Source organism: Haliaeetus albicilla, chromosome 11 (assembly GCF_947461875.1).
Source record: "Haliaeetus albicilla chromosome 11, bHalAlb1.1, whole genome shotgun sequence".
NCBI classification, from domain to species: Eukaryota; Metazoa; Chordata; class Aves; order Accipitriformes; family Accipitridae; genus Haliaeetus; species Haliaeetus albicilla.
The window spans coordinates 21,377,809-21,397,268 of NC_091493.1; the positions used below are offsets into that span (position 1 = coordinate 21,377,809).

Here is a 19,460-nt window from a genome sequence, read left to right on the forward strand (position 1 = left end):
TCTCATTAAATAAACACTAATAAGCTTTAGAAATATCACCTGCTCTATCTGCCTTTCACAAGAGGCATAGACATGGAAATTCCCCTAATGTATACTCAAGCTGAAGTTATGTTTAGGTCCCGTAAAGCATTATTTTAGCAAAGCGAGGCAAAAAATAATTGTAGGCGAGATCCAAATTGATTTGATCTGATCTTACCTTATCCATTCACCTGTAAATTTAGCATACTAGCGATAGATTTAGAAAGCTGCATTCAAACATGTTTTATATATATGTATATATGCATATATATATTTACATGTATACACATACACAAACGCTGTAAGTGATATTGCTGTTTGACAACAGAGATTGACTTACCATCCAGGCAAGCCTCTGAACAGCAAAGTATACTATGAATTGAGACGGCTTTTACAGCACAGTGCAAGATGCAAGACCAACGTTCTGAATCCAACTGCAATCCTTAAAATAGCAGCACAAGCTTTAGGTCAATTAACCTTAAAAAGAAGAACATAACCCAGAGGTACTGTCTGGATCTCCCCTGCCAGTCTCTCCATCCCGAGCTTTAAAATCCACGCAGGGCCAGTACTGCAGGATCCCTTTGCACAGAGGCAGATGTGCCTTTTCCTTTTCCTCTGACGTCGGGAAGGGAGTGAGAGTGAGAGAGAGTGTTTTATCATAAGAACCCCTAATAAAATAATAATAACTTCATTATGGCGCTCTCAGGCCTTGCTCTAGTCAGGGGGCTGCATTGCCGTTTTGGCTCCAAGACTCACTTTCCCCAGCAGTTTTAAGCCTGCAAGTTCAGCGTATTGCAGGAGGCAGAGAGGGTGAAATGGAGCACGGGGAAGAGCTCCAAGTCGCTGCTTTTTAAATAGAAGCAGAAGGACCCCGAGCCGGGCGAGGCTCAACTTTCTCCCAAGGAGCAGCAGCTGCAAAAACAAGGAGATAACTAAGCAATATATAATCCCCCACCCCTCGCCACTTCGGTGCCTGTTTAATTTTAATGCACGAAACGTGGGGCTCACATAATTAAAAGTTAGCGCTTCGGAGTCTTGGGTGCCGTTCTCGGGCGGCCGGAGCCCAGGGGCGGCGGCAGCGGCGCCGCGCGATTCAGCACCACGGACAGCGCCGGCCGCTCCGCGCCCCGCCGGCACCGCACCGCACCGCACCGCCCGGCCCGGCCCGGCCCCGCACGGCCCGGCCCGGCCCGGCCCGCTGGGGTGTAGCGCGGGGTTAGTCCCTTCTCCGGGGAAAAGCTGTTGTCAGGGCTGTTTCTGGGTCTCTCCGTGTTACCATTCTGTAGGCGCTTTTCTGCGAAGCTGGGACCACAGGAAAAAAAAACCAAACCAACAAACCCCAGGAAACTGCTTTCGATCATGGCTAATATTTCTCGGGTAGTTCCTCTCATCTAGCTACCAAAGGCAAGCACTAAAAACAAGCTGTAGCATGAAATAACATACAGAGGTGAGCTACAATATTTCAGAAAAAAAACCCAAACCCTTTTTATGCAAAGTCCTTGAAGTCTCTATTACATACATCATCATCATTATTATTATTATTATTATTATTGTCATTATTACTGTTGTTATTATTATTACATCAATATTAGTTACTAGTTTCTGCAAGGAAAAGTCCAAGTAAATCCAGTTCTGGGTAGACGTTTTGCTGATTGTGTCTGTCTTAAAGCAGAACTGTTCCTGTGCTGCACACACAAACATACCTCTCCTCATTTTATTCCCATGACAATAAAACCTAGGACTGAACTGATGAGCAAAATCACTGAATGGACATTTTCCTTAAGAGCATTCAGCTTTGAGGGGATCATCTGTAAAACTCAAGAAAGTCTGAATGACTCAGGCTTGATGAAATGGCTCTCTTGCCTTTCCATGTCCAAACACTTCCTTTCCCATGATTCTCAATACCTGACCACAAAAAAAGGCTAGCAGCTAAAAGGTTATTTTACCCTAATTCATGTGCAGTAAAATGTATTTTCCAATTAACCAAATTTGCCGATTTGTCCCGCTTGGACACTCTTATAATTTATAATGTAAAAGTGTTCTTTCTTTATCTAAAGACCAAGGTGACTGCTTTTAATTTTCTGTAACCTCTTTACACTTGATGTTCACCAGACTCATAATGTTAATTGGCTTCATATACGGATCATCAGTTTAATGAAGGAATAAATCCTATGTTGCTTTATGTCCCTCTGTTTTAACAATGATTACTTTAATGAAGAATGTGACGTGTTTGAAATCAAAGCTGCAGGAGACATTAGAGGGGTTTTTTTTATGATGACTGAAATGCTTATTTGAAGCTAAAACCATGAGGTTTCCATATTTCAAAAGCTTTTCTTTAAATCATTTTCCACAGAAAATACTGACACATTCTTCAGCAAAGAACTTCTTCTTTGTAATCACAAGCAGAGACTAACACAGTTTTGTAATACAAACATCCCAATTAGGTTATGAAAATATCTCTGAGCTGATTTTATACCACTGCAGTTTTCATTCAGTTTAAGTAAAACTCCTAGTGAGTTAAAAGGAGTTATGCCTGCCTAAATAAGGAGTATTTTGGGGTAACTAATACATTTCCTTGTCAACCTATTGCACTTTCATTGTTCACATGTAGATGGAGAAAATTATAGGGGAGAAAGAATTGTCAGTTCACACACAAAAGCTCTGGATCGCTGTAATCTATTTCTCCCCATGGGGATTTTAGGATTTCGGGAGCAAGGGTAAAATGTAATGAAACATGGGCTCATAGAGGTAGGTGACTGCAAATCAGAGCATCAATTAGGTCAAGCTGGAAAGCAGCAATTAGACCCAACTGCATGTGCCAGTTATACTAGCTACAGCAGGTTTAAAGTGTACAAAGCAAACGCATTCTGGTAATTGAACTTTTACGTTCCTGGTCCCACTTATAATGAAAGTAATCTTTTTTTTCTTTTTTTTTTTTTTTTTGTCTCTAATGGGGACTGCATATACTGGATATATTTGTTTCTCAGTTGAGAGCTGCTGTCTGGACTGAAATTACATGATCCTTAGATAGGGGATCATGCAACATAGAAGTGGAAAGTCTCTAATAAAAGCCTGGGCCAGGGCTGAGCAACCAATGGATTTGGAGAGAAATTTCATGACATGGCAGAGGAAGCACATGAGAAGAGAAGGATATTAACTTCAATTACATACCACTGAGAAGTCATTCAGTGTGCCAGGCCTGATCCCATGACCCCTTGGGTCCCCACAAGGATTATACTCATTCAACCCAGGTCACACCAAGCTTCAAGTAGATACACCCACATCTTCTTCACTGTCCACCACACAGTGTCTAAAAGAATTATGTGTTTCCTTTCAGAGCTGGCCAGGACTACAGTCCTATGGCCAGAACTGTACAAACATGCAGAATGCAGCCCATAAACCATACTTTGTCTTCCCTCTCCATGAAGAACAAGAAGGTACCTTGTGGCATCTCCAGTGTCACAGAGGATTAGTCTGCCAGGAGCCTTATTCAATAGCAACAGTTCTCTACCTGGAGCTATGCCTTTACCAGACCTATGCCTGGTCCCCATGCTGCTTACCATCTGAAGTGACTGGGAGTTCAGGTTGGGACTATGCCAGGATTTGCTGAGAAAAACAATACTAGTTTTCTGGGGGATTTTCTGTTTTTTTTTAATGAAGATGTCATATAAAGGTGTTTTTTGCCAGATGTACTCTTTCCCACTAAAATGAGTCTTCTGACCAAGATTTGTGAGAGAAGACTTCCAAGGGAGCAGCTGTAAGAGTGAGAAAAAGTAGTAGCATTACTTGAAGGTAGGAAAATGAGATACAGAAAGACTAATCGATTTACTCAGTTGTCCATAATGGACAACTACTGCAGAAGAGAGCAGTAAACTCAGACTATGTGTCCTGGTTTTGGCTGGGATAGAGTTAATTGTCTTCCTAGTAACTGGTATAGTGCTATCTTTTGGGTTCAGTATGAAAAGAATATTGATAACACACTGATGTTTTCAGTTGTTGCTAAGTAGTGTTTAGACTAAGTTAAGGATTTTTCAGCTTCTCATGCCCAGCCAGCAAGAAGGCTGGAGGGGCACAAGAACTTGGGAGGGGACACAGCCCTGTTGGCCACTTTGGGTCAGGTGCCCTGGCTGTGTCCCCTCCCAACTTCTTGTGCCCCTCCAGCCTTCTTGTTAGCTGGGCATCAGAAACTGAAAAATCCTTGACTTTAGACTAAATATTACTTAGCAACAACTGAAAACATCAGTGTTATCAACATTGTTCTCATACCAAACTCAAAACCATAGCACTATACCAGCTACTAGGAAGACAATTCTCTACCCCAGCTGAAACCAGGACACTAGGACTAGGCCTTTCTCCATCGAAATCCCTCTGGAGTTATTTCCCAGGACCTGGATGCTCTGTGCTAACGAAAGGCATTGCTGAAACTCTGATAATGGTGTTCACTGACATTCAGAAATTTGTTGATTCAGAAAGTGAGATGGAACCATTTAAACAAACTGAATATTACATGAATGAAGGAAAGGAGGCAATGGCAATTCATTCTTTGGGCTTAAGAACAAGGCAGTGCAAGGTCATGCAAAATTTAGAGGCAGGGTCCTAAAGCATTCTTAAAAAAATTCAACTTGAGAGAACATCCATATAGCCTTTCAACTCTGGCTTCATGAACATTATCTTTCCCAGCGTATTTTCTTAAACCAGGACCACAAAGCCCTTCCTCCACCCTTTCCTATGTCCTCTGTCCCATTTTCTTACCTTAAAATACAGGTCCTATCACTGTCTCAGGCACCTTGGAGCATTTGGTGAAATAAGTCTGGAAGGCTTGAGACAAGACTTGCAACAGGAACAGGTTATCACACATCGTGGTACTTGCAAGGTCACTTACCTATCAAGGAAGAGCATAATCTACCTTGTGGGCTTCTGTGTGGAGAGGTAGTCAGCACACAGGGGTTACCACAAATTGCTGATCTCATGACAGTGTGTGGTGAAGAAGGAAAGGGTGGGTGGTCTTGAGGAGCACAGAGCTCTGGGCAGCTGATGGACTTCTTAAACCTAAGATTGGCCTTGCTTGAGAAGCAAGTGATACATTCATGAGCCGCCATCCAAGAAACAACAGGAGAATGGCCATGGTCATGCTCTTAATCAGTTTGTTTATGCTGCTTGGCTGGATGGGAGCAAAGAACCCTGCTGGCATTTTCTGGAGTTCATTTAGGGCTTGCAATATTCAAAGCTTCAATTTAATGCTTTTTTTTAAAAAATAGGTTTATTTTCTTAGCCTGTTCTTGGGCAAATTATACTTACACTTTCAAAGTTTACATTCACATTTTATATGTGCATTTGAGTTCTAGTCACAAGTCTCAGAACACATATATCTTGCTGCCTAGAATGAGAATGAACCTGTTCAGAATATATTAATTATTTTCTTTTTAAAGATTAAATGTTGAGCTTTGAACACTGAAGCTGTTCACAGAAAAAAAAAAATGCCCTTTTGACATTTTGTTTGAAAAATAATAAAAGTTTGCAAAATGTCCAAAAGGTACTTGTAATGAAGAAAACCCTAAAATAATTTCAAATTACAAATGTAAAATTATGTTGTTGAAATTAGAATAAAGGATTATGGAACCCTGAACAAAATTTTCAGTAAAATATTTCTTTTAGCTTTTTGGCATGCAAAAATTTGAAAGCTGATTTGACTGCTTGACCTTGAAAATTCTCATGCAGTGGGGAAAAATATTTCTGCCCATTCCTGCACAGTACCTGCTGCCGGAAAGCAGTAAGGCTGAAAGGTGTTGAGCCGCAGAGGCAGTTGGTGTCCTGGTGTGTGACCATGGTCTATCCTGTCCATTTACCAAAGACTGCTGCCTTTGAAACAGCTTCTGAGCTGTTGCACTTATAAACCAGAATGAGGAGCCAGATGGTGACTTTAGCAGTCGTGGACCACCTCAAGCGCAGCACATCAGCAGTGGCAGAAGTGTCCAGTGGAGGGAGGTGATGGGCAGCTGGAAATGGCAAGTGTGCTGTAGCCTCTGACTCTCATCCACCTGTATAGCAATTTTTGGCTTCCAAAGCTCTCAGGCCAGTTTGAAAAATGTCACTTGGTGACTGCCTATCATCACTGTTCTGCCAGCGGAAAGTTAGTCTTGTGGTCCAGCTCTAAGACTATCAGGCTTTTGTGGGACTCCGGGAAAGCCACTCAGGGTGGGATTAATTTGATCACATGTTGGTGTCCATGTTGTCAGTACCTGAAGTTGGGCAAAGTGAATCCCAGCCCCATTTTCTCTAAGTCTCAGCCACCAGCCAGCCCAAGCACACGAGAAACAGTCCAATGTCCAGGTCAAAACCTCATCTTGGTAGAAGTCACTAGCTACAGTTAGGAATAGGACTTGAGCCTGTAAAACAAGGGCTGAAAATGCAGCACCTGTGACAATGTACCCTTGTGAATCAGAAAGACTGTTACTGCAATAATAATTATAAATTATATTTGGAAACAGGAGCTTATTATAATCTAGGAGAAATAATCACAGGAAGTCTCAAGATATCTCAGAAATTATATACTAGCTACCTGCTGACCCATTTTCCACCAGAAAACTAGAAAGCAAAGTTTTGCATAGTTTTACAATACCATATGAAAATAAATTAACTACTTTCATTTTGTAATCTATGCTATTATTGAGCCAACCTGTGTGAACTTTCCAGGGTAATACATAAATGTAAAGAGGATCACTCAGAACTATGAATTTCCAGAGAAACATTAGAGAATTTAGAAGTGCTTTTGCATTGTCATAATCTTAAAATAAATGTGAGGTTTTGAATATTTTTTTTATCAAGACAAAATCTTCATGACAAAAGAAGCAGAAAAAACTGTGTCAAAACCCAGTGCTAAAACTAAATACCACGTTTAGGAAACAGAAAGTTATTCGGGATGGGAAACAACAAGAGCCACATGGAGTTCACCAAATGCAAAGTCTTGCTCCTGGGAGGGAACAACCCCATATATTGGCACATGTCAGGGGCTGACTCCTTAGTTTATCTGGGGATCCTTGTGGATAAGGACTTGATCATATGCCCTTGGTACATCTATGCAGTGCTGAAGGCTAGCCCCTAACCCCCTTCTGGGTTGCACTAGCAAGAGAATAGTCATGAGGTCAAGGGAAATACTCAAGCTGAGAGTGGGTGTGCACTGGGACAGGGGCCAAGAGATGTTGTCAGATCGCCATCTTTTGAGATACACATAATTCACCTGGACAGGGTCCTGACCACCCTGCTTTGACCAGAAAGTTGGGCAAAGATGATATCCAGAGGCCCTTTCCAGGCTAATTTTTTCTGTGATTCTATTCTTTGATAAGTCAAGCATGGGAGTGTTTTGAGAATGGCAAACTCAATCACATCTTCCATTCCCCCAACATGGTGCACATTCCTCTTCTTCTTGTGGTACAGAAAGCATAAATCTTACTAAATAAACTGAAACAATTCTCAGAAGGTATTTGTTGATCTAGTTAAGTTAGATATCGGGTGGATTATCTAATATGCGTACGTTTGGTTGGGATTTTTAAAAGATTTGATGTCTTAGCTCTAACAGCAAACGTCAAGAAATCAGAGTTTTAACTCCTATTGCTCAAGTCTTTTTCTTGCAACATCATCTGTTCTAATTCTGATTTTGAATCACTAAAACCTTGACACCTTCCAGTTACAGCCTGGACTCCAGCAGTAAAATAGGAATCCCGGGAGTAGCAGTGGAGATCCAGAAGTCACTGCTTATTCTGAAAATTGTGATCATTTATTCCCAGCAGCACTTTGCCCCGTATGGCTTTCACTGTCAGTAAAGCTGGCCCAATTCTTAGATTGATTTAACCCTAGGGAATTTTAGACATGTTTTGGGGAAATTATACTCGATGTTTTTGTCTATGCCTTTTGAGGACAGAGTTCCCTGGCTACCTAACACTGGCTCAGCATATTCAGCAGAAAATCTGACATGGACAAAAAGTTGATTCCTACATGGAACACAGTACAGAGTCTAGACTGATTTTTAAGTACATGCACTGCCTTTATGCTGCCTGACAACTCCCTTTAACTTGATAGGTAACCAAGCAAGTTTTTTGTGAGCAGATCTGATCCAGTATACTGGGATTTATGCCATAACGCCACTTTGTGTCATGAGGCCTGGATTTACAGCATCACCAAATCGTGGTTCCAGTTAAAGGCCAATCGCTTCCCAGTAACAGGTCATTTTCCCACTTGCAGGCAAAACTTAACACCTTTTGTTCTCCAGACCTGGACAGGCTGTGATCTTGCTCTGAATTAGGGCAGTTAGTATCTGCATGAATCTGTAGCTGCACACATCCTTGTGACAACAGCAAGTTGGCAGTCCCTCTTATTCTGTGAATGGCTTCTAAGCAATAAACCCAGTAGGAAGAAAGAAAACATTTAATTGGCTGCTTTAAGGCACGATTGTCTCATTCACCAAAGGTCAATTCACACCTGCTAACTACTCTCCTTGGAGGTGAGCTGAGTTACACTCCACGCCAGAAAGGGAGAACCAGCCTAGGTGTGACATACTTTTGCACAAAGCCATTGAAGCTCACCCTCTGGACGTGGCAATGTTCTCCAACTAGCCCCGAGCGCTCCACCTCGGTTAGGTATAAGTAGCGCCATCCTTCGGGAAGCAGTTTGGGATGAACCAGGAGGGAGGCTGCCTCTGAACAGGAATGCACGGGCCCACGGGTGTACATAAGAAAGAACCCGCAGGTATACAACGCATTTGCATGTATATATTTGCATGCGTGATCTTAAAGGGCCTGGAGACAATCTGGAGGGTTTGGTATCTGTGGGAAAGGCCTGGAACTTACGATAGGCACCCAGCTTCTCTCCTCTCTTCAGGAGACAAGCTCCGCGGGCTATGAATCGAATACTATCCTCCATGGGTCTTTCAAGTAAAGCATCTAAGCGCCCCATTTCCTACACAGAGAACAGGAACCGTAGTAACTAGCCCAGGCAGTCTGGAAACTACTTAGAGCATTCCTAACTGGATGCCTCATACTGAACACGATTTTCAAGCCTGCAGAGCGGACAGAGCAGAGGCTTTTCAGCAGCTTACTGCACTGCTGTGTTCCAGCTTCCTCAGGGCAGGCACATTTAAGTTATCTCCCCCCTCACAAAGGAAACTATCCCAGAGCAATTTCCCCAAGCCCATCCCTTCTGCCTTACCTGCCCCAGGACATCCCCAGCATACCCCTCCCCCTGCTTCAGTGCCAAGAAGCACCGTCTCGTCATCTATACCTCCTGACAGGAGCACCACAGAAATCCCTTAAAACAAACATTTCTACAAACAGGAGACCATGGAAGTCTCATTTCTTGTGGGTTTGTGCTCTTTACCATTAGCTCTCCTCCACAACATACTCAAATCCCACTTCCATCCCACTGCAGTGTTGTCGGCGCCAGGTTTAGGGCTCTCCCTACCTTACACGATAATGCATGTGACTGCACATACCTCACATACCTGGACCTCTTTAGTTCCAAACCCGGGCCAAACTCTTTATCAAGGGGTTGAGCGTAACCCTACAGCTTTACCATGGGGTTGGATTCTCCTTCTAAGCATTGCCTGAGTCTTTCTGCCCCTGAAATCCTGCTTGCCTTGTGCCTGTGGGTATAAAAGGCAAGGTGTGTTATTTACCAGAGGAGAATCACGCTGATCCTACGCTACGGAGAGGATCCATAGACCCATTAGCTGTCAGAGATCCAAGCCAGCAGACCTTGAGCTGCAGAGCTGAGCGCTGTGAATGGCTAATGGGGCACTCTGCTGCTTCCAGCCACCAGCTGAGCCTGCTCAGGCAGCCAGCCCCACGCCTGCTGTAGCCATGCCCTCGGTGAGGCTTGGAGCCGGAGGCAGGGGAGAGATGCTGCAAGGCTCTCAGTCCTTTAACATGGGGCTCTTCCTCTGTATACCTCCGAATTTCAGTCTCTGGGGTGTCGATGCTCTTGGTGGCATCCTGCGTATGAAATCTGAAGTCGTTCCTTTTTGTTTCTGCTCTTTACAAGAAGAGCTCTTCAGGGCCAGGTGTGCTCCTCGTTGGTCTTGGTAGAGTGTTTATCACAACGGGGTTTGCTGCTGGCCTTGCTTCCTCTTGCTGCAGTTGTGATGCAACACGGTGTTAACAACACAACCTGAGTCACCAATCCTTTTCCAGACTGTCCATGCTGAAGACTACCCCTATTCCCTCCAAAATCCTAGCTGTTGCTTTTTGGTATGCCACCTAAACATATGATGTTCTGATTAAACAAAGACTCCAAAATGTAGCATTTCTTATTTTGGAATTCGGACTTATTTCAGTTAATGAATAACAAGAAAATGTACCTTTATTCTAAAAAAAAAAAAAAAAAAAAAGAAAAAAAGAGCATACTTGTGCTTAATCGTTATTCTAATTACAAGTTCTGGTGTAGTGTAAATTTTTTCCCTTGGCATTATTATGAACCTCATTTCCTTACAAAGTCCAGGATAAACAATTCCAATATATTTTGTTTTAATTATCAGGGTTTAATGGGGCATAATGAGACTATGTTGAGTGGTGCAGAAAAAAAATAATTTAATGTGTGCAAAAATACTGAGTGCTCCTAGCTTGACTGTGCGTATTTCACCTATTGTAGGGCAGCCCTATGTTAGCTAGTATTCAGTGTGCCCATCATTTATTTATTAATCATACTCGCTTTTCAATAGAAAATTTTCCTTTTTTTTCCCTGGCATCTGAAACAAGAAGAAACCCATTAAGATATCCTGGAAAAATGGACAATTCTCTGAGTTGAGCAGTGAAGGATGCAGCTGATACACAGCTGATGGTGATGGTGCTAGAAGCATTTGTCATGTCACAGACAGAAGATGAGAATGTGTTAGGCACAGAACCTGCCTCAGCCAGCCCATTCCAAATGCAGTCCTTCTTCCAGCATTATTTGGCAGTGAAAACTCCCGGCTTCAGTTCTCATGGCTCCTACCAAAAGAAGCATACACAACATCAGCTGAAGTCGCCGTTCAGAAATCACCTTCTCTGGACTCTCATTGTAGGTACATTTTCCCACTCCCAAGGTGTGGTTCCTACAGACTTAAAATGCCACAGATAATTTCTGCAGTGAAAAGGGAAAAGTGCAAAACAGCAGCCTGGGAAATAAACCAGTAAAGTGAGATTGCGACTCTTTATGCTTTCCAAGGTCCCTTTGCCAATGGCACTGAATCCAATGGCTGGGTGTGGCTGATACAGCAGTTCGCACCACCCTGCTACCAAATCTATATTCTACTTTACCAGGGTGACCAAATACCAAGATCAAAACACCCTTTTTTTTTCCTCCCCCCCTACACAGAAGTTTTACATAGGCAGAGGAATATTTTGGCCATTTGTCTGGGAATTCTGAACATGAGGTAGTGTGGGCAGCATGGCAACGATGGGCTGTTCTGCCGAAAGGATGAACACTTTTGTTCTGCCATGCTGAGCACATACAGCAGGTTTGAAACGTTGTGGTACTGGAGTCCCTGTGCCTGCACCGCACAGCTCACGCACCACCAGTTCAACACGTGGTCTGCCAGATGGAAATACAGCAGCCCTATTACAGCCTGTTTCTGTGGCGTGGGGGAATCAAGCCTTTTGTCCCCAACAGAAATGAGCTTCTGAATGCTCCACTGCCTGTTCCAGCCTGGACCGAGCACCAAGTCCTTTGCCATAACTGCTGCTCCCAGCAGCAAGACCTGCTCTTGGAGCTGTTCTGTCATTGGAGTGTCACAGCTCTGCTGATACTTACAACAGTCTCTGCAGCCTTCGAGAGAAACAACTAGGTGGAAGAAAAGCCATCTCTCCACACTGACCCATGCATGCCATCCTTTCTTTTTGAATCCTTGTCCTGCTCAGGCTCCTCTGTTCCACCCATTCCAGGCTGTAGTTCCCATAAGCACATGCCTGGCCTACACTTATGGGGCAGTCTTCTCACCCATATATTGTATCTGTGAATAACAGCATTTCTTTTGTCCTGGCTTTCTAACTTACTGAAATTTTAATGAAGGTATCCCAAGATATTACAACATACATGAAAATAAGGCCTTGCACACATCAAGAAAAACTGAAACCATCTCAGGTATGTTAAGTTCAGGACCTCCACAAGGTAGGCTTTGTTACAAGCACCACATGTGACCAACCTGAAGGGCTTTTATCTCTATACCTAACGCATGTAAGAGTTATAAGAAGCTTCAATGCAAGTTCCACTTCAGGAAAAATTACTGGATCCTCCCTGAAGGGAAACACATCTATTCTGCTTACCTTACTATACACCTTGACATGGAGTCAGAGGACTTGATACAGTGCCCACTGAAGCCATTGGGAATGTCTTCTCTTCTAGAAAAGTATTTGATTCACGACTCTGGGAAGGAGGTTCAAATACAACACAAATAACCAGACCAATGTTACATTACATTTATTTGAAAATTAACATTTTATATTACAGATTAAGTTAATAAGTGTTTGGGTTTTAAATAAATCAAATCTATTACAGACATCAGTATTTACAGAAAGAAAAACATTTACATAAATAATTTGGGGTTTTTTAAATCTCACTGGAATAAAAAAATTCTCCATGAAGTTTCTACCCATGGGAGATGTCACATTCTGTGAGAAGTCAGCCTCCTTCAAGGTTTAACGGAGACAAGAAACTTAACCAGGCTTAAGTTACAACTCAATGAGTTGATTGAGAAACTGCAATGGGCTGGTTACCTGCATTAAATTGTAGCAAGCCTGAAAGACCTCAGGGGGCCCTTTCCAAGTCTATGTCCTATTCTTCAAGAAGAATGGAATGGAATCTGTGAGTACCTTCCATCAACCTTGCCTCAGATACAGGACCAGGCCAGCATCCAGCATATTCTCATGGACCTCCAAAGCTTAGTGGTCATCTTTCTTCCTGCTAAACTATGGGGATTCTGACCCAAGCTTAGGATCCCATTGTACAGCCACTGTATAAATACACAAAGGTGATCTCTGCTGCCACACAGCCTAACAGCCACAGCAGACCATGGTGGAAGAGAATGATTTCACGAAGAGGGGGACTGGCTGACCCTTCATCGTACAGAGGTGCCCCTGAGTTGAAAGCTATGTTTGCTGATTCACAGACAAACACTTGGCTAGCGAGTCCCAAGGGGACTTACAAGGTCTCCGCATTTGGTAGAGTTGCATAAAGAACTGGGGGAAGAAGGGCATTTCCGGGTAATGCATGAACTGCAGATGGTAGAGGCCTCTGACATTAGCTCTGGGCAAACAACTATCCTGAAAGCTCTATGTGGAAGTGTACATCCCCACCAGATCATGCAGTCAAAACTGGATAAGGCTGTGTTACTAAGAGACCTGCACCCCATCCTGGATTGAGGTAGGATACCGTGCCTGTTAAAGCATCAGAAATTGTGAGCCTCAATGTACAGAACAAGACCTTAACCTGAATGCTTAACTTAATGCGTTTCAACTCTGTCACATAGCAAGTTCCCATTTTAATAGTTTCCTCTGGTGTACAGGCACTCAAAGAGCTCTCCATGCAGGTCAGTATACCCTCCAGAAGCCTACAGCTCTTCAAAAGCCAGCCTTTAAACACCTCTCCACACAGCCATGGTGAGGGGAGAAGGATTTGAAGCACAGCTGAGTTTCTGGCTCTCCTGCCCTGTAAACCAAAATGCCATCTGCCTCGGTATCTTCAGTGGCAAACGGGGAACTGAATCCAGGCACACACCAAATGCAGACAAAAAAAGGTCCTGTTAATGACAACCACACCTGGTTGCCACCATGTCTTTGTAATTTTTAAGGACCACATTCTCTTTGTCATCAAAGTAGAGAAGACTGAGGGACTTCAATTCATCTGGCACACAGCAGGGCGTGCTGACATCTTGAGACAGTTTAAGTGTATGGACTATGGACTGAACTGTAGCATGGTTTGTTGCATTTAAACCTTCCCCCAAGGGGAAAAGACAGGATCCTCTGCAATAAAATGCATTGTATCCACTTGGGTAGATAATCCACCCTGACCAGCCAATAGCACGGAAGTCAACATAGAGTTCCCTTCGATGACATGCTGCTACCTGGCTTTTGGCAGAAGGGATTGCAGCAGCTCGAGGTCTCCTGCTGATGCTTCCACTGCTGCTTTCGATGATCTCAGTTTCATGAGGCATGCGTGAAGCATCGTTTTTGGCAGGGTTCATATCTGGTTGGGAAAGGAACTTGCGTGTTAATCTTTCTCAAAAGAAATTAATTTCCTAAGTACAGTATTCTGCATGAAAGTCTATTCCATAAATCTACCTCAAAGTCTTCAGAGCAGATTTTAAAATGACACTTAAAACTGTGAAAGTACCAGAAAGGATGTGTGAAATTGCCATTTCAGCCATATTTCAAAACCTGCCAAATCTTGTGTTTCACTTTGTGGCCTGAAAGGCCCCAACTCAGCAGAAATACAAAGGAAAAGCTCAATGATATACTAAAGACATTTGGTGAACTCCACAGGCCCTTTTCAGGGCTGAATCTGGTCAGAATGGTATTAAAGGTCTTTGTATGGCCACTCCTGCAACACACATCATACTGAACAGTGCTAATGGAGGGTGGAGATCACAGTCTTTTTCTCTCTCCAGTATTCTCTTTCCAGGAACTCTACCCATACACTTGCAAAACAGAGTATGTTCCTGTAAAGCAATATTTTAAAAAATATTTTTCAGTTTTTGGATCTAAAAAAAATTACCACCAGGTTTACGGAACTCTGCTAGAGAATGAAGCTTACTGACAATAGGTTTGCTTTCTTAAAGTATCTTCTGAGAAGCCTTGATAACTGTCCATGGAGACCTCAAGATCCACATACAGAGGCTAAAAGCCTCTGTGTATCAGTATACACAGGCTGGTAGAAGAACAATCTGCACAGATTCACTGATCACAAACAACAGGCAGGTCTAGGGAGTATCTTCATTGAGAAATGGGTATAAATTTCTCGATCCTGACACAGTGTCCCATACAGAGCTTGATGCTCATCAAATTGGGATCTAAGGCTTCACTATAAAAATTTTCTTTGGAAAACAAAAATAAACAGGCCAGCCGCATTTTTGTTTTTAATCAATTTCACCACCTACTTCTTAATATTGATGTAATTTCTACACAGTTTCTTCCCAATATGCAAATTCAATCGTCTACAGAAAACCCTGCAAACCAAGATGCGGGGTGACCTACTAGCAAGAACTATCAAATCAAACTCTGATCAGTGACAAAGCTGAACTTCAAACCTGTTCAACACTGCAAATAAATACTGAGACTAGGTATACATGAGGCAGCAGAAGGTAAAAGAAAATGAACAGGGAGTTCATATTCTAAAACAGAGCTGCTGCTTTCGTGTGAACTTACTTGTGGAAGAGGGTACAAAGCTGGAAGACCTCCGTTTGTTACTGTTGGTGAAGAGGACAAGGAGAGCATTTCTACTCTCCTGCAAAGTGCCCTGGCTCTTGGCAAACTTAACCAGGTTGTGCTCAATTCTATTGTTGAATACATGTGTTGTAGTTATCAAAAAGCCATGGTTGGACTTGCTGTTTCCAACCCACTTGGAAACCTGTTAATGACAGGGAAATGAAAAATACTGTTTCAATATTCTTATTACAGCATTACAATTGAGCAATGTTTATATTAGGAAAGGGAACAGGCAACAAGCCATCAGAGCATAAGAACATATATTATGAAAGAAGTGAGGTAACTGTATAGCTGAGACTCAATTGAGTTTAATATTTAAACCAGTAATTCAACATTTAAAAATACAAAATACCATATGCATTCCCCAAAGCTACATTTAGAGGAAGATAATTAATTTCAGAGAACTTACTAGTGGATAGATGAGTCTAGGAGTTAAAATTAACATTAAAATAAATCCGCTCTGACTTCAGCCAGGAATTTATTTTTCATAGCAATCTTAGTAACAGAGTAATATGAACTCTCCAGACTTTCCATACCATTAAAACTCATTTAAATCTAACAAACATGGCATTTGAAGAGATTAACTTGCAATCAAGCAAATTTACTTTATCTAATTGTTATAATTACAAACTAATAGATAAGGCCAGGCCACTCTCAAGCAGGGCTATCATGGCTTAAGATGCAACTCCACCAATCATCCAAGTACACTGTTCAGTCTCATCATAAAGCTTAGGCAACAGAAAACACTGTCCGAGAATACAGATTTAAACCCAAGAAACTGTATGTTTTAAACCACATCTGTTTTTTTGCTACGCAAAGGCATTCACATACTGTTACAGTTTAAGGATATCTACAAAACACATCCTGAAACTAACAAATAAAGAAGTCTACAGAGGAAGTTAAATGAAAAACAATCCAACCCTGATCAATTCCAGAAACACAACGTTAAAGCACACTGCACATCTGCTCTGTCGTAATGTCACCAGAATAAAAAGGAGAAATGAAAACCTGTTCTTAGTACACGATCAATGCCATCTCCTTTGGCAGCCTAAAGACTAACGTGTTAATCACAATAACATACTTGGCCTGACGTCCCTCCTATCGATTAGGTTTGGGTTACTCAATTCTCATCATGCCTGTGCTGCTAGCAGCATATAAACACTTCTTTAATTCAGGTAGCACCAAGGTGTACTTGTAAGTGTAGAAAGCAAGCTTCTCTTGCTGCTGCCGTCCTTCAGTTTGAACTGACCACAAAACCCAGCATAAGGGCAATGCTGGAGTTACAAGCTGACTGTCATCTTAAGAGATTCAGAATCAAGTCAGAATTCTCTGCTTACTGTCTGTGTGACGTTGAATACTTCCCAGCCTTCTGTGTACAGGGACAATAATCTTGATGCAATGAGATTTTTTTTTTGTGGCTTACTTCCACTCTCCAAGAGCTCATGCACTTCCACCTTGATGAGAGAAATATAACAAAACAGTAAGAAATGAAACCAATTGTTCTTCCAGCGAAACAAGGAGGATGAAGATTACGCATATTTCTGCCACATCATAGCTGTAAAACTGTACTGTCATTCTAAACCAGGCAAAAAGTAGTTTTTGGACAGTTTAACAGAAAAACAAGTATTGCTACATACATCTACTTCTAGATGTGTGCAGAGGCACGATACTGGACTGTTTGATACTGTAGAAAAATATCCTGACCATCCCTTTTCTTTCTATTTTGAACATCTGATACGACGAAAGTCTTCTGTTCCTCCACATCTTTGCCTTCAGGTTTGCAAAAAGTCCAATCCTGCCTTTTGCCAAGGGGGCAGATACACTCAACGTCAGAGTCCCTACCTGCCCCATTTTCCTACGAATCCCTGATTGCTATTATTATTTTTTTAGAGCAGCTCAAGCAGATAAATTTCGATTCACATTTCAAAACATCTCAAACCCCAGAAAAGTACAGTATGGTTTGAGATAGGCCTGACACGGGTATCTTTAGGGAGAGCTCACTGCCATCGTGCGCAAAGGACAGCATACTGCCAAAGCCAAAACCTCACGTCTACTTTTTTGCATGCTGGAGGCAAAGAGTGGACGACAATCAAATAAAAATAAAGCAGGTTGATGCGGTCAGTGGTTGCACTCCTCACTTTCAGTATTCCTAACAATGAAAGCACAAGTTAAGTGTTCAACTGACACGTTATTTCCCCGCTTACTTTGCAAAAGTGTTTCACGTCAGACCTTCCAGACACATGGGTCCTCTTCAGCTTGAAGACCCTGAACTCGGCTTTCAGCATCTGCTCGCCCTTCTCCATGGCGCTGACGTCGAAGTAGAAGCGGTACTGGTCCACGTGAACTGGAAGAGAGCCTTCTTTAGCAACAACCCAAGACCCCGCAAAATAAGCTGCAGCCCCGCGTCTTCCACAGCAGCTGCCAGCTCTGCTCAAATCTGCGGGACACGCACACGACGCCAAGCAGGAGGTGGAGGAAGGGGCTCCGCAGCAGGTGAAGGGGCTCCGGCGCGGGCACGGAGGCCGCCCGCCCCGCCCGGGAAACGCCGGCGCTGCTCTGCTGCGGGGAATTCGCCTCTCGGCTCGGCCCCCGCCGCCGCCCCCCGGCCCCGGCAGGGCCCCCGGCCCACCTCGGTCCTCGAAGCTGCGCACCACGTCGCCCTCCAGCAGCCCCGGGGCGCGGGTGATGCCGTTGGCGTCGGCCACCCTGTTGAAGAGATCCACCATGAACTGGGGCGGCTTCCTGCGGGGCAGGACGTCGGGCGGCAGCTCCTCGATGTCGAAGACCTCCCGCAGCCGCTGCAAGGCCGCCGCCAGGACCTCGTCCCGCGGGCCGGGGGCCAGGGGCGGGCCGGGGGCCAGGGGCAGGCCGCTCGCCGCCGGCAGGCTCAGCAGCCAGGCCAGCCCCAGCCGCAGCCCCAGCCGCAGCCGCAGCCCCAGCCCCAGCCCCAGCCGCAGCCGGCGGGCCGCCATGGCCGGCGGCGCTGGCTCGGGAAGGCCGAGGCCGCCTCGGCTGCCCCGCGCCGCTTCGCGGCTGTGACCGCGCTGGGCTGAGGCGGCAGCGGCCCTCCGCGGCCCCCGGCCCGCCACAGCTGAGGGCGGCGAGGCGAGTGCGCGGAGCGCGGGGCAAGGGCGCTCAGCCCCGATGGCCGCTTCCCCCGGGGGCGGGCGGCCGCGCCTCGCCCGGGCCATTAAGGCCCCTTTACAGGCTCAATGGGGCATCGCCGCTGGCTCGTTAACATCAGAGGGCCGCCGGCCGGGGCTCGGGGGAACGGCTGCTGGTGTCGGGGGAGGCCAAGTAGCTGCAAAGAAAACCGCACTTGTGAGAGTCTTATTCTTTAAACTTACCTTCTTAAAACAGGCTTTGATTTGGGCATTGCTGATCCCGGGTGCCGTTTCCTGTCAGTGCCACAGCAATGAAAAGTACCCTTGAAAATGGGCGTGAGCCTCTGCATCTGCCAGCTTCACAGCCCACAGAATTCCCCCTGGTGTGGGCCCAGGCCCCGGGGTGGGCTCGGCCGTGCCGCAGGACAGAGCCTGCGGTTACACAAGGCTGTAACTCGGGCCCGACTGCTGCCCAGGGCGAGGCTTTAGGGACGGGACAGAGTCCGGCCGCCTGCGATCGCCGTGCAGCAAGAGCAGCCGAGCTTCCAAGTAATTAGCGATGGAGGGAGGCATGCGTATGCTGAGAAGCTATTTGAAGGCTTAAATCATTCCCAGACTGAACCAGCTTTCAATTAATTTGCCTTTTTTTTCCCCGCTTTCGTTGATGACGGGAGTTCCACTCCCCCCCAAGCCAACCAACCAACCAACCAACCCACCCCAACCCAAACCCTAAACATCCTGCGTACTGGTCCTTTTTAAGGCAGTCTGGCAACTGACTGAGGAGCAGTTATACATTCCTGATGGTTCACACAGCGGTGCCTGTTCTGCTTGTTCCGCACGGCCCCTCATTCCCTTTCCAGGCAGGAAAGCAAAGGGAGGTAGGTTATGGGGC

General features: G+C 44.5%; 1 protein-coding gene across 1 annotated transcript; it reads right to left on the reverse strand.

Annotated features, from left to right (window-relative positions):
• Positions 1–12,446: 12,446 nt before the first annotated feature.
• On the reverse strand, positions 12,447–18,655 carry LOC104320973 (bone morphogenetic protein 6). The gene is made up of 4 exons (XM_009923431.2): positions 17,669–18,655; positions 16,802–16,918; positions 15,405–15,606; positions 12,447–14,226 (listed from the first exon to the last, which is right to left on the reverse strand). Exons 1-4 carry the CDS (start codon positions 18,653–18,655, stop codon positions 13,784–13,786), a joined length of 1,749 nt encoding a protein of 582 aa, XP_009921733.2. The 3' UTR covers positions 12,447–13,783.
• Positions 18,656–19,460: the final 805 nt, after the last annotated feature.

Bases quoted from the DNA above. Each gene is read 5' to 3' on its own strand.
- LOC104320973 (XM_009923431.2), bottom strand. From the start codon at position 18,655: ATGGCCCGGGCGAGGCGCGGCCGCCCGCCCCCGGGGGAAGCGGCCATC. The intron at 16,919-17,668 runs GTAAGCGGGGAA...TCTCTCATCAAG, and splicing joins ACGTGAAACACTTTTGCAAA to GTGGAAGTGCATGAGCTCTT. The intron at 14,227-15,404 runs GTAAGTTCACAC...TTTCCCAACCAG, and splicing joins CTTTGTACCCTCTTCCACAA to ATATGAACCCTGCCAAAAAC.